Genomic DNA, 13,354 nt, shown 5'->3' with positions numbered 1-13,354 from the left:
ATTTAGAAAAATTGCGAGCGTTTTATAAATGTGATAAACTAAAAAACTAAACTAAAGAAAAAAAAAACCCAACAAAAAAAAAACATTTAATTGCAAATGGTACAACTCTCAAAGTTGCTTAGTTTTCATATTTAGTTTGTCAACATGAGAGAGAGAGAGCATATAACTCTCCATATAAGATTTTAAAAAATTTGCATGCTGTGGCCTCAGTTGCTGTTGCTACCCTTTCCGACCCTCCGCTCCCAATTCCAACCAACCACAATCTTTGTTGAAGTTCGATATGTAAGTAATACGAATTCTTTAGCAAATTTGTCATCTTGTGCACTTAAAAAACAAAAAAAAAAAAACAAAAAAAGGCAAACGCAACCGATAACCTTTGTATTATATGTAATATACTGTGCCAATCCCCAAAAACCATGTTAACCCCAAAACAAACAAAAAAGAAAATGAAACGAAAACAAAGGAAAAACGTGAAAATTGTACATCTATAAAAAAATTTATTTGTTTGTATACATTAGATAGAGGCATAGCCTCTTAGTCAAAAGTAAAAAAAGCTAAAACTTAAAAACACAACAAAATAAAAAAGTCCTCAATGTAGGCACATACATACATATGTATTTACCAGCAAAATTTCGGCTAGCTGCGTTTGCGCACTCACGCACACAGACACTGCATGCCTTTGCTGTGTATCTGTATTGGTAACTCGCCGCGAGTGTACACTGCGGCAGCTTTGTCGCGCTTGTCTGTGAGCTACGTCTGTGTGCAGGCACGCAACAGCTTGCATAGCAAAATTTTTGCCAATGTAGTAGTGAAATGTGTCAATTTTGTGTTTCGAATTGTTTTGAACTTTCAAATAAATTTGATTTAGCGTACGTATTCGATACTAGAACGAACAATTGTTACAAAGTTAACCCACGCTAGGGGCCATAATTGATATAGTTTGTATTGTTTCGGTGAAAACCGGACGATGACATAATTAAAATAGCTTCTATTTTTTTCTTTTTTTTTTTTGTCATACAAATACAGGGTACAAGTGCCCGTTGGCGTATGAAGACATGCATAAACAAATTTATGTATGCACTTAATTAATATGATTAATATTATTGTGCACTAATAAAAAATAAAAAAAAAAATTTAAAAAAAATAACAGCAAGCAACTGTATAAATATTATTATTACGACTACATACAATTATAGTTTAAAAATAATGAAATCAAGAAGAATAAAGCAAAAAGAGCCCGAAAATGAGAAACGAAAATGAAAGTAAAGAAAATGAACTTCTATTTAAAAATGCTGCGTATGAACTTATGATTATATACATACTATATAACTATGTATTACACTATTATTATCATTATCATTTATTATGATTATTGTTTTTAACCAAATGAATGTTATCATTTTCAAATTCAATATCATTCATCGATAACTGCACATCGATTGCTCAACAACAACAAGAAAAACCTGATAGCTGATGTGTCCGCTTTTGCACCCATTCACAAAATATTTATTTAAACTTTACATCAATACAAAAATATATAAAATAAATAGTTAAAAAAAAAAACCTTCTTATTATTCACACTTAAGACATATATTCACTTTGGGTTTAGTTTTTGTTTTTTTAAATTATTTTTCTCACAAGACACGAACTCAGAACTCCCTCAGTTAATGCAATTATTTTGATCTTCACAATAGATCTTAAGCCTTGCTAGGCAATAAATCTAATTTTGCTGGCATATAAAATATAAACAAAAGAAAATGTAAACTTAGGTGTGTGATTTGATTTATGTTCCATATAAGACATATTAACATCTATATAATGCAAATACTTTAGTTTTAATAAGCATATTTTGAAAAGCAATTTCCTTACGGCAAAAATAGAAAATTGAACGAAAGTAGTCACACATATTGGTATATATTCTATGCATATATGCGTATATATCTGTATAACAACTTAATTGTGTTTTCTTCTTCATTAATTTTTTGTAAATGAAGTATAAAAGTATGTTAATTTGATTTTGATTTTCTGAAACGCAAGAGTGCATTCAAGCTAAGGAAAGAAACAATTAAGCTTAAAACCAAACCGAAAACGAAACAGCAGAATCCTCGCTTGAAAAATACAAAATAAACAAATTCAAATTGTAAAAGATATTTATGAAGTTTGGAAATAAAAATTTTCTGATGAAACCCGTTGGCATTAAGTGCGCTTTTTGTTACTTATTGGTTATGGTGAAATTTTTAAATAAACGTTACAAAAACGTTACTCAGCACTAGACATTGGTTAAAAGAAAGTGTGTTGAAATGGTATTTAAAAGTTGGTATTTAAAAGTCAATATATATGCAGTTGCTACCTTTACATGCACAAAAAGACATCTATTTATGAATACATAAAATATTTATAGAAATGCTAAAATATGTATTTTAATTCGAAACGAACAGGCCTTGCATGTTAGAAAATTCAAAAAGGCTTGCACGTAATAGCATAGTGCAGTCTAATGTTAACGCAATTTTAAGTGAATGGTATTTTTGCGCTAACAGTGACTCTAAACTGCGTCAGTGTTAGCTCCTATTGCGTCAACATAACATACAATTTATTACAAAACAACATTCGTTTTAATTGACAAAAAGTTGAGTATTGAGAAAATATATAAGCAAATATGAACAGAATTTGCCAAATTCTACTGCGTCCAAGCTATGCCAGCAATTTGGCAACAACAGCACGTACAGTGCCAGTGCTGACAGCTACACGCCGCTGGTATAGCGCGGACGCAGCCGCTCCGCCGGCCGCATTGGACAAGGACACACTTGAGAAGCTGGTGCGTACCAACAAGGTGGTCGTATTCATGAAGGGTAATCCACAAGCGCCGCGCTGCGGCTTTAGCAATGCGGTGGTGCAAATAATGCGCATGCATGGAGTCCCATACGATGCACACGATGTTCTAGAGAACGAGGCGCTGCGCCAGGGTAAGTGGCGCCCTTTGTGCCAATCCATATGGATATATGTATGTACACATCTAAATCTATATTTACCCCGGTCTCACATCAGGCGTCAAGGACTACACGGATTGGCCAACCATACCGCAGGTGTTTATCAATGGTGAATTTGTCGGGGGCTGTGATATTCTGATGCAGATGCATCAAAACGGCGACCTGATCGAGGAGCTCAAAAAGGTGGGCATTGTCTCGGAGCTGCTGAAGGCGGCAGAGGCCAACGATGCAGCCAAAAAGTAAAAGTAACCCTCCCCCCCTCCAGTCAACCAAAAATGTTACAAATTAATTACTAATCACAACGTTCTATTATTAAATGTTTATTTAATATAGGTACATATTATTAAATGCATATTGTATATCAAATTGATTTATTTGCACGCCGCTGCCTGCGCTCGCTGGCCGCTCGTTCCCGCTGTTCGCGCTGCTCATCGATCTGCTCCAGCGCAGCCAGAATTCTGATGTGCGCGCCCTGAGTCAAATCTTCAACCTGCAAAAGCTCGCGACACCTTTGCTGTATGTCCGCATTTTGCATATTCACAACGATCTGCGTCAAGCAGCGCGCTATCGAGTTGCGCATCACATCGTCCGACGGCATGGGCGGCGGCGAGCGTCGGCGCTGGCGTTGCCCGCTTGCGGGACTCGGCTCCGGTTCATGTTCTCGTTGTTGTTGCTGCTGCTGCTGATCGGCCATTTTGAATAATGTACGCTGCGCGCAAAGCTGGGCTTTAAATTTGAGCATTTACCGTTGCCTGCAGCAGCTTTTAAGAACTTAACCTCCCCATCGCTGCTCGTTGAGTGTTTTTTGTCTTCGGCCTCATGTATGTATGTATGTGTGTATGTATTTTGTGCACAACTTTTGCCATTTACCGTTGGCTGCAGTAGCTTATTGCCTTGAGGCCGAGCTAGGGCCATTTTACTGTTGCGTGCGCTGCATTTAGAGCTTAACCCTCTACGGGCCGTTTATGTTTTTACATTGTTTCATTTATTTTTAAATATTACAATACATAATATATAATACATGTTGATTTAGTTGGTGTTATTTTGTTTTACATACGTACATACATGTATGTATGTATATTGCTTGCACATAACATTTGTTATTACCGTTATATAAACATTTACTTTTGTTTTTTTCTTTGTTTATTAATAATTATTATTGTTGTTTTGTTTCGTTCGATTTGTAGGTAATAAGTTGCTTTTCTTTTTCGAAATAGTTACATACATACATTAAAAAAAAAACGGGACTTATGCGATATAACTTGCCTATTAGTAAACAATAATAAAAAGTGTTAAACGCGATATGCCATACAAATATATATATATTGCTATATATATATATATATATATATATATATATATATATGTGTGTATATATATACATTTATATATATATGTGTGTGTATGTGTGTGTGTAGAGTTATAAAAAAGTAGATTTGTAATACTTCTAAAGTTCAGCTTTGAAAATAACCAGCAATAGTAATTGGAACAAGGTCCGCCCAGAGCGAGTGTTGAACAACTCGTTGCAGCGAGTAACGAGTAGCGAGTGGCGAGCAGCGAGTAGCGAGTGGCCAACTACTTTTGCGCAACATTCCAGCACGGCTCATACAATCGACGACTTGTCCAGTATAGACGAGGTGTCCAGTAGCAGCTCGCTGCTGTTGCTCAGAATGTCGTAAAGCTCGTGCGGCGCATCGCCAGCAATGGGGTTGCCAAATGGAAAGAAAGAGGATAGCGTCGATAGCTGCAATGGCCCACCATTAACGACATTCAGGCCATTTGCTGAGGAGCCAGGTGCTCCGGCGCCGGTGCCTGGCATCGATTTGCGACGTCGCTCGACGCCATCCACATACTCGACGGGCTCCTCTTGCTGTTGCTGCTGCTGCTGGCTGGGTCGCTGCTCGCCCAGCGCATCGTAGTAGGCATCGGGCAGCTCCTCGAAGTTCTGCAGCTCCAGGCATCGCTGCACCTTGGCTATGTTGCTCAGCAGCAGGCGATGAAAGAGATCCACCTGCGGCTGGCCACCGCCTCGTATATCCAGCACGGGCAGCCAACGATAATAGCACTGATCCCACACGGCCAGATCGAGTATGCGATGCGCCGGCTGCAGGTAACGATCCTGCGGCACACTCGATTGCGTGGCAAACAGCTGCGGATTGATGGTGTACCGTGATGAAGATGCTGTTCCTGTGGCAGCACCTGCACCTGGGCCGCCGCCGCCGGCAGCCGACGCCAATAGCTTGTGGCCGCCCACAGCCAAGGAGCGTCGATGGTTTTGGGTGGCAACCAAATCGCCACGCTGGCGCTGGTACAGTGGATTGCTGAAAAACATCTTGTCCTTGTCGGAGAACTGCTCGCCCCAGTCCCAGACGGGCCGCAAGACCAGACGGCCCTCGTTAACGGCTCGCGTCCGCTGCGCCTGGCTATCGAACTGGAAGGTGTCAAAGATGGGCATAAAGCAGGCGTCCCACAGCGTTGTCAGATACGTTTGCGAGAACTCGAACTCATCCGGGAACTGCTGCAACAGCTGCCACACACAATCCAGATAGAGCAAAAAAATGGGACTCTGTTCGCTGTCCGGCGCCTGTTCGCCAGTTGATACATACACATGTCCGAGTCGCCGCTGGAAGGGATGCTCCAAGGCCACCCACTCCTTCTGCACCAGCGACTGAAATCCATCGATGGTGCGAAAATGCGGATCGAGCAGCAGCTGCGTCAGGCTGCTGATCACACAGCACAGATCCCGGCCATTCGACTCCTGCAGCACACAGGTTATTGAAGCGCGCAACGTGGCAGCTGCTTCGGAGGCATGCCGCAGACAGAGCGAGACATACAGAAGCCAATTGGTTTTCTCGAGCAGGCCCAGATATTTGTCATCCTGCAGCATGAACTTCTCGGGCGTTTCGGGCGTGCACAGACGTCGCAGCTTTTGATAGGCGCGCTGCACATCCTGTATGCTGGGCAGCTGGTCGGTCAGCTGGATCAGCTTCAGCTGTTTGCGCTCATCACACTTGCGCACCAGCTCCAGCATAATGTTCTCCATTTTGGTATCCTGCTGCGAAGCTGGCTGCAGCTCCGCCAGCCGGACCAGCGAGGCGGCGCTGCTGCCATAGCTATAGACCCAGAAGGCGGCACGTGAATCGCAAAAGGCAAACGATAGCTGCAGGAAACGCTCCACCTCACAGCACTTGGGTATGACAAAGTGTGGCGGCAGCTGGTACTTGCCAGCCTGCAGTCGATTCTGCAGCTGGGGCACAGCGCTGGCGCTGATCACCTGCCACTCGCTGGCGCCGCAGCGTATCAGCTCGCGCGCCCAATCGTTCTTGCTGGCGTACATGCTGACGCCGACCAGCGTGGAATAGTAGGGCTCACGGTAGGCGTACGCAAAGCTAAGATCATGCCGCATCGGATAGGCAAAACGTGCCAGCGCCGAGGCAATAAGTTTGCCATAATCGCTCGCTCCGCTCAGCTTTGAGTCCTGCTGCTGGAACGCGAACTTGAGCAGGCGCAAGTTCTTGCAGATAATGTGAAGCGCCACGATGCGACCGTTGATGTTGTGCTGCTTGGCCGGCTCCAGCTTTTTACGCCGGCTGCTTGTGCTGGCCATGCGCGCCGCCTGCAGCGCACTCGCCGCACGCCCCTGCTCCGCAATCGTATAGATCTGATCGATATTATTAAGCGTCACCTCGTTGCGGCCCAAATACGCATTCTCCTGATACAGATCGCTGGCCAGCGGCGCCGAAAGCGTGGCTCGTCCATGCAGCGGCACAAACGCCAGCTTGAAATTGGTCACGCTGAGCAGGCCAAAGGTGGCCTCTTTGTGGCTGGTTCTGCTCCTGCCCACGCTGTTGCTGCCATTGCTGTTATTGCTATTGTTGCTCTGCCCATTGTTGCTGTTGCCAGTCCCAGTCACAGTGCCGCTCCCGCTGCTGTTCCCACTGCCGCTGCTGCCCTCCATGGGCGCAATCGGCGAGTACATGTAGGCGGGCGCAGAGGCGACTATTTGCTCGCCTGCCAGCAGTCGGGGCTTGGCCAAATGCACATCACGTAAATCACTGGGCAGGCACCATTCGTTCGTATCCGCTGTGGCGCGCACATCCCCAGCCATGGGCGCCACGTAGCTGGTGAAGGTGTTGCGCTTCCGATGGTCTGGCATATCGTTGCTGCCAGTGGCCATCCTCAGCCACTGCTTGTAGTTGCTGCTATAATTGTTGTTGTTGTTGTTGTTGTTGTTGTAGCTACTGTTGCTGCTTGACTCGGCCAGGGCGAAAATTTTGTGGCTTCAATATGGTCGCACGTACTTTGAATATTTAATTATTTCTTATTTCCTGTCTGCGTCTGAGTCGCTATTGTTGTTGTTGTTGTTGTTGCTGTTGTTTTGCTGTGGGCGCAGACTGTGCAACTGCCTGTTAACCGTTAGCCAATGCCGCCTCCAATGGTTGGCAAACTGTATGTGGCCGCAGCATAAACACATGAAAAAGGAACAACAAAAGCATTAGATAGTTGATTGTGCATACATGTGCGCGCGCGCGTGTGTGTGTGTGTGAGTGGAAATGCACGCAGAAAGTACTCAGGCGAACACACACACACACACACACACAAAAGCGCATAAGCATAGCGAGCATAGACAATATTAGAATTATCATCGATTTTGATAAGTTTATCAGTTGCGCTTACCAATTTGATTTTAGATTTTGGCTGGTTTTGTATTGCTCGCGTTTTAGTATTGTTGCTGTTTGTATTTAGCGAGCAAACGTGTGTGTATTAATTTGTCATCTTTGTGCATCATCTATCAGCACACACATACACGCATATAAAGGCATTTATTTATTTATTTATTATTTTCGTTGTCGCCATAAATATATATATATACATATATATATATAAACATATACATACATACATATATATATACCTATATATGCTGGCCACTAACACACGCACTCATGCACACTCATTGCATGTCATAAATAGCTATCGTTATCGCCCAATTGCTCTGGCATGAAAAACAGCTGATCTCAGTGCTGGCAATTGAAGTGTTTAACAACACTTACAATTGACGATAGTTATTTTCCAATTTGAACTGTCATCGCACCAGTGCAATATAAGTGTGACAATCAATTTAAAATTAAACATTAATTTTACTTACACTTCTAATCGAAATGTCATAATAAAAGTCTTTAACTTGTTAATTAGTTCGCTATGCACCCACCCCTTATTGGCAGTCGCAGTGTGCTTTCTTTTTGTCATTCTTGCCGATAAATTATAATCTGCTGATATTTCGATACCAATTGTGTGTAGAGTGCTGTAAATCGCAGTTGTAATATCGGCATCGGTATTGGATAAGTTTCTACTTGTCAACACCAGCGAAAAAATTACTTGGCCGGCAAACACGCGGCGAACGGTGAGTTGTGGCCGATTCAAGAAATAATTGATAATATTGAAATAGAATTGTAAAAGAGCAACCTGCGAATTTACTGTATACAGACTGTGCATGCTCTGGCTACACCGCAGCAGTCGGTGCTTCAAATTTTGCCTATCATCAGTCACATCATTGTCGTCGTCAGTGACAATCAGAACAAATTCCCAGTGCCATTTACAACTGTCACTGTCGTCGGACGGGCAATTCACTCGATACGCAAACCGTAGCAATAAACCGCTAATACCAACCACACAGAGTTTTCAACAAACGCACCGCACGATGGCAGACAACATCCAGTATTTGGATATACCCGATAAATCGGCTACCGACAAAAAGATCTACAAGTAAGTGCCAACTGCTCGACACATCAATTAAAACACACGCATGCTCACATTGCATATGTATTGTAAGCACATTTGTGAGCCAGCAGCAATTCATGTTTTGTTTGTTTTGGGCTTGCAAAGGCGACTGTAAGACTTTTATTGAATGCGACATGAGTTGAATGCTGCCCATGGTGGAATTCTAAAAGTTGATGATCCGCCTCATTCGATTTTCAAAGATCTTTGCTAAACCTCTGGGAGACGTGGTGAAAGTTCAAATATTGTCAGATAGACTGCAGCCTAATTTTTAAACTTATACATTAAATAATGCATGAGCCTTGATATAAAAGTATTCACATATAATCTGTACTGTAATGGATTTAGCTTGTACAGAGGCTGCGCAAACTTAGGTTAGAGATTGGCTCAGTTAAGATTCAGGTATTAGTCTTTGGTTTAGGTTGGTTTCTATATGTGCAGTTGTTTTTATGCAATTTATATTTAACCTGTCATTAATTTCTAGAACAATTCTGTTGCCCAATGGCCTGCACGCGCTAATCATTTCGGATCCGAGTCCGGTGCCGCACGATGGCTTCACCACATCGGAATCATCGATGGGCGAGGGAGACGAGACATCTGGCGAGACTGAGAGTACAAACAGCTCAAGCGAATTCACATCATCCACATCGGGCAGCGGGCGCAGCTCCTCCGATTCGGACAGCGAGGTGGGCGACGGAAAGCTGGCTGCCTGTGCCATCCTGATGGATTACGGATCGTTCGCGGAGCCCCGCGAATATCAGGGGTTGGCGCATTTCCTGGAGCACATGATCTTCATGGGCTCTGAGAAGTATCCCGAAGAGAACATCTTTGATGCACACATCAAGAAGTGCGGCGGTTTCACTAATGCCATCACAGACTGCGAGGACACGGTCTTCTACTTTGAGGTGGCCGAAAAGCATTTAGACTCAAGTCTCGACTATTTCACGGCACTGATGAAGCACCCGCTGATGAAGCAGGAGGCCATGCAGCGCGAACGCTGCTCTGTTGACTCGGAGTTCCAGCAGATCGTCCAGGAGGATGAGACACGTCGTGACCAGCTGCTGGCCAGCCTGGCCACAGATGGCTATCCGCACGGTACTTTTGCATGGGGCAATCTGAAGACCCTCAAGGATAACGTCGACGACCAGGCGCTGCACCAGCTGCTGCATGAAATTCGGCGCGATCATTATGCCGCCAATCGTATGTTCTTGTGCCTGCAGGCCCGCCTGCCTATCGATGAGCTGGAGACGCTAGTGTTGCGCCACTTTGCCGATATACCCAGCAATGGGGTGCTGGCGCCGGATCTGAGCAAGTTCAGCTACAAAGATGCCTTTCGCGCCGAGTTCTATGAGCATGCGTTTTTCGTGAAGCCCGTGGAGAACGTGTGCAAGCTGGAGCTGACCTGGGTGCTGCCCAGTGTGCGCCAGTATTATCGCAGCAAGCCGGATCAGTTTCTGGCCTTTGTCCTGGGCTATGAGGGAAAGGGCAGCCTTTGCGCCTATCTGCGCCGTCGTCTTTGGGCCCTAGAGCTGGTCGCTGGCATTGATGACAACGGCTTTGATCTCAATTCCATGTACAGTCTGTTCAATGTGTGCATCTACCTGACCGATGAGGGCTTCAAGAATCTGGACGACGTGTTGGCCGCCACGTTTGCCTATGTGAAGGTCCTCGCCCAGGCCGATGCCCAGACGCTGCGGACTATCTACGAAGAGCAGCAGGGCATCGAGGATACGGGCTTTCGCTTTCAGCCACAACGTCCGGCCATGGATAATGTGCAGCAGCTGGTGCTTAACTGTAAATACTTTCCGCCCAAGGATGTGCTAACCGGCAAGGATCTGTACTATGAGTACAATGAACAGCATTTAGCCGATCTAATCGGACATCTCAACAAGTTCAAGTTCAATCTAATGCTGACCGCACGCAAATACGAGGATCTGGTTTTTGATAAGCGCGAAAAATGGTTTGGCACCGAATACACGAGCATACCCATGCCGGAAAAGTGGCAGCGTTTGTGGAACGAGGTGGATCCCAAATCGATGCCCGAACTTTTCTTGCCCGAGGCCAATCGCTTTGTCACCCAAGACTTTAGCGTCTACTGGCACAAAATGGGCAAACCCTTGCTGCCCGAGGCGCCCAAGAAGTTGCTGCAATCGGAGATCTGTGAGCTCTGGTTCCGTGCCGACGACAAATATGAGCTGCCCGAGGCATACATGTACTTCTACCTAATCTCACCGCTGCAGCGCAAAAGTGCCAAAAAGTAAGTCTCATTCTCTCTCTCTCTCTCCCTCTTTCTCACTGGGTTTAATTGCAACACTCTTGCTCTCAACTGTAGTGATGCCATGTGCGCCTTGTACGAGGAGCTGGTCAAGTTCCATGTCAGCGAGGAATTGTATCCGGCCACCAGTGCGGGTCTCAACTATACCTTCAACGTGGGCGAGAAGGGTCTCATACTGAAGGTGGACGGCTACAACGAGAAACTGCATCTGCTTGTCGAGTCCATTGCCCAGGCCATGGTCACCGTGCAGTCAACCCTTAATGAGAACATCCTTGCCACCTTTGTCAAGGATCAGCGCAAAAGCTATTTTAACACGCTTATCAAGCCACGTGCCCTCAACAGGTAAGTCTTGGTATCTCTCCCTCTCCCTCTCTCTATATATTTCCCTCTTATGATCGTTTGCTTATTTCAATTTCGTCTTATCTCTCTGCCTTAGGGACGTGCGCCTCTGCGTGGTGGAACACATGCGATGGTTGATGATTGATAAGTACAAGTGCCTGAATGAGATCACGCTGAAGGATCTGCAGGAGTTTTCTGGCTTATTCCCGCAGCAGCTGTACGTCCAGGCCCTGGTGCAGGGCAACTATAAGGAGGTGCATGCACATGAAGTGATGAACACGCTGTTGAAAAGACTCGGCTGTAAGCCCATTCAGGAGCATTACTATGTGGAAGATCGGACGGTGCAGCTACCACAAGGCGCCCACTATATACGCTGCCATGTGCTCAACGAGCAGGATACAAACACTGTGATCACCAACTACTATCAGATCGGGCCGAATAATGTGCGGCTCGAGTGCATTCTAGATCTGCTGATGATGTTTGTGGAGGAGCCGCTTTTCGACCAGCTGCGCACCAAGGAACAGCTGGGCTACCACGTTGGCGCCACGGTCCGCATGAATTATGGCATTGCCGGCTACTCGATCATGGTTAATTCGCAGGAGACAAACACAAGTGCCAGCCACGTGGAGAAGCGCATCGAGGTGTTCCGCAACAATATGCTGCAGATACTCGAGGAGATGTCCCAAGAGGATTATGATCATACGCGCGACTCTCTAATCAAGCTCAAGCAGGTCGTCGACAATGCTCTGGAAACCGAAGTGTCTCGCAATTGGAACGAAATTGTCAACGAGGAGTACATGTTTGACCGTCGACGGCAGCAAATTGAGGTGCTGCGCAATCTGACCAAGCGCGAAATAGTCGCCTTTCTGCTGGACAACGAGATCACCAATATGCGCAAGGTTTCCATACAGATCATTGGACACCAGCCCGACAAGACGTCCAAGCCAAAGACAAAGCCGCTGACGGATGTGGATGCGGATGCGGCTGCAGATGCGGATGTGGATGTGGATGTGGAGAAAACGCCAACCCAATCCGAGCCAAATGAAGATGACAAAGATGATAACGACGAGGACATGGAGAGCTCCGACGAAGATGAGGATGAGCTCTTCCAGGCGTTGGCCAATAAATTAAATGTTGTATTCCTGCCACAGGAGGGCGATGCCACCACCATTGTGGATATTGCCGATTTCAAATCGAATCTGGATCTATTCCCCACGAACCTGCCCAATCAGCAGGACAACACAAAGACCACACTTCTCGAGGATGCGCTTATGAACACGTGAGCGTCTCACTTTGCGCACGCCGATCATACCGACTTCAGATACCCTGCAAAATGCACACATAACCACCAAAAAGCAATAGCAACAAATTGTTAAAAGGGACATTTTCAAGCTAAATTAATGCAATCAAAAAGCTCGCGCCATTTTCAAAATGCACGTCGCCTTTTTAGCCAAGGTTAACACACACTAACTCACACACACACACACCAGCACACACATTTGTTGACGTTTTAAAACTAGAGATATGCATTTGTCCTTTCGCGATTTCCACGCGATTTGTAACTGACGACATTTAAAACAAAACAAAAAAAAAAAAAAAGAAACAAAATTTACCTTAATCAGTTATTAAATTATATAAATCAAATAAATTATCCAAAAAAAAAAAACACTATTTGCTCTGACTGACGACTGATTGATTGCCAGATTGATGATCAATACGCAACCGCAAGAAATAGCTAGCTTAAATTTAGAATGTTTTTTTTTTTTTTTTAATTCCGCCTGCTACTGGGGAAAATTGGCGGAAAGCTTTAATTCCAATGTTTCCGTTTTATTTTCCTATATTGCTCGAATATTGTGAGTTCATGAAATGTCGTTTATAAGTAGTCATCCATCTGTCTTATTATTTTCCATCTATATTGTTAAGTTTAATAAGCTAAGAAATATTATTTTGTGCTTAAAGTGCCTAAATCACTGTG

General features: G+C 44.7%; 4 protein-coding genes across 5 annotated transcripts; 2 read left to right on the top strand and 2 right to left on the bottom strand.

Annotated features, from left to right (window-relative positions):
- Positions 1–2,582: 2,582 nt before the first annotated feature.
- On the top strand, positions 2,583–3,339 carry LOC115768855 (glutaredoxin-related protein 5, mitochondrial). Its single transcript, XM_030713556.1, has 2 exons — positions 2,583–2,963; positions 3,046–3,339. The coding sequence occupies exons 1-2, from the start codon at positions 2,657–2,659 to the stop codon at positions 3,228–3,230; spliced, it is 492 nt and encodes a 163-aa protein (XP_030569416.1). The 5' UTR covers positions 2,583–2,656; the 3' UTR covers positions 3,231–3,339.
- On the bottom strand, positions 3,335–4,012 carry LOC115768856. The gene has a single exon (XM_030713557.1). It carries the CDS (start codon positions 3,727–3,729, stop codon positions 3,349–3,351), a length of 381 nt encoding a protein of 126 aa, XP_030569417.1. The 5' UTR covers positions 3,730–4,012; the 3' UTR covers positions 3,335–3,348.
- A 357-nt stretch (positions 4,013–4,369) lies between these two features.
- On the bottom strand, positions 4,370–7,818 carry LOC115768867 (myotubularin-related protein 10-B). Its single transcript, XM_030713572.1, has 2 exons — positions 7,665–7,818; positions 4,370–7,434 (listed from the first exon to the last, which is right to left on the bottom strand). The coding sequence occupies exon 2, from the start codon at positions 7,162–7,164 to the stop codon at positions 4,591–4,593; it is 2,574 nt and encodes an 857-aa protein (XP_030569432.1). The 5' UTR covers positions 7,165–7,434; positions 7,665–7,818; the 3' UTR covers positions 4,370–4,590.
- A 402-nt stretch (positions 7,819–8,220) lies between these two features.
- On the top strand, positions 8,221–12,977 carry LOC115768850 (nardilysin). 2 transcript variants are annotated; one of them, XM_030713550.1, is made up of 5 exons: positions 8,221–8,391; positions 8,475–8,753; positions 9,250–11,022; positions 11,098–11,382; positions 11,477–12,977. In XM_030713550.1, exons 2-5 carry the CDS (start codon positions 8,482–8,484, stop codon positions 12,660–12,662), a joined length of 3,516 nt encoding a protein of 1,171 aa, XP_030569410.1. In that variant the 5' UTR covers positions 8,221–8,391; positions 8,475–8,481; the 3' UTR covers positions 12,663–12,977. The 2 variants fall into 2 exon arrangements, with proteins under 2 accessions (XP_030569410.1, XP_030569409.1); XM_030713549.1 differs by lacking the exon at positions 8,221–8,391 and having other exon boundaries at positions 8,463–8,753.
- Positions 12,978–13,354: the final 377 nt, after the last annotated feature.

Source organism: Drosophila novamexicana, unplaced genomic scaffold, assembly GCF_003285875.2.
Source record: "Drosophila novamexicana strain 15010-1031.04,08,12 unplaced genomic scaffold, DnovRS2.1 tig00002055-arrow-arrow-pilon, whole genome shotgun sequence".
Classification (NCBI taxonomy): Eukaryota; Metazoa; Arthropoda; class Insecta; order Diptera; family Drosophilidae; genus Drosophila; species Drosophila novamexicana.
The sequence above is the reverse complement of the archived record's forward strand: the minus strand, read 5'-3'. Positions and strand labels throughout refer to the sequence as shown.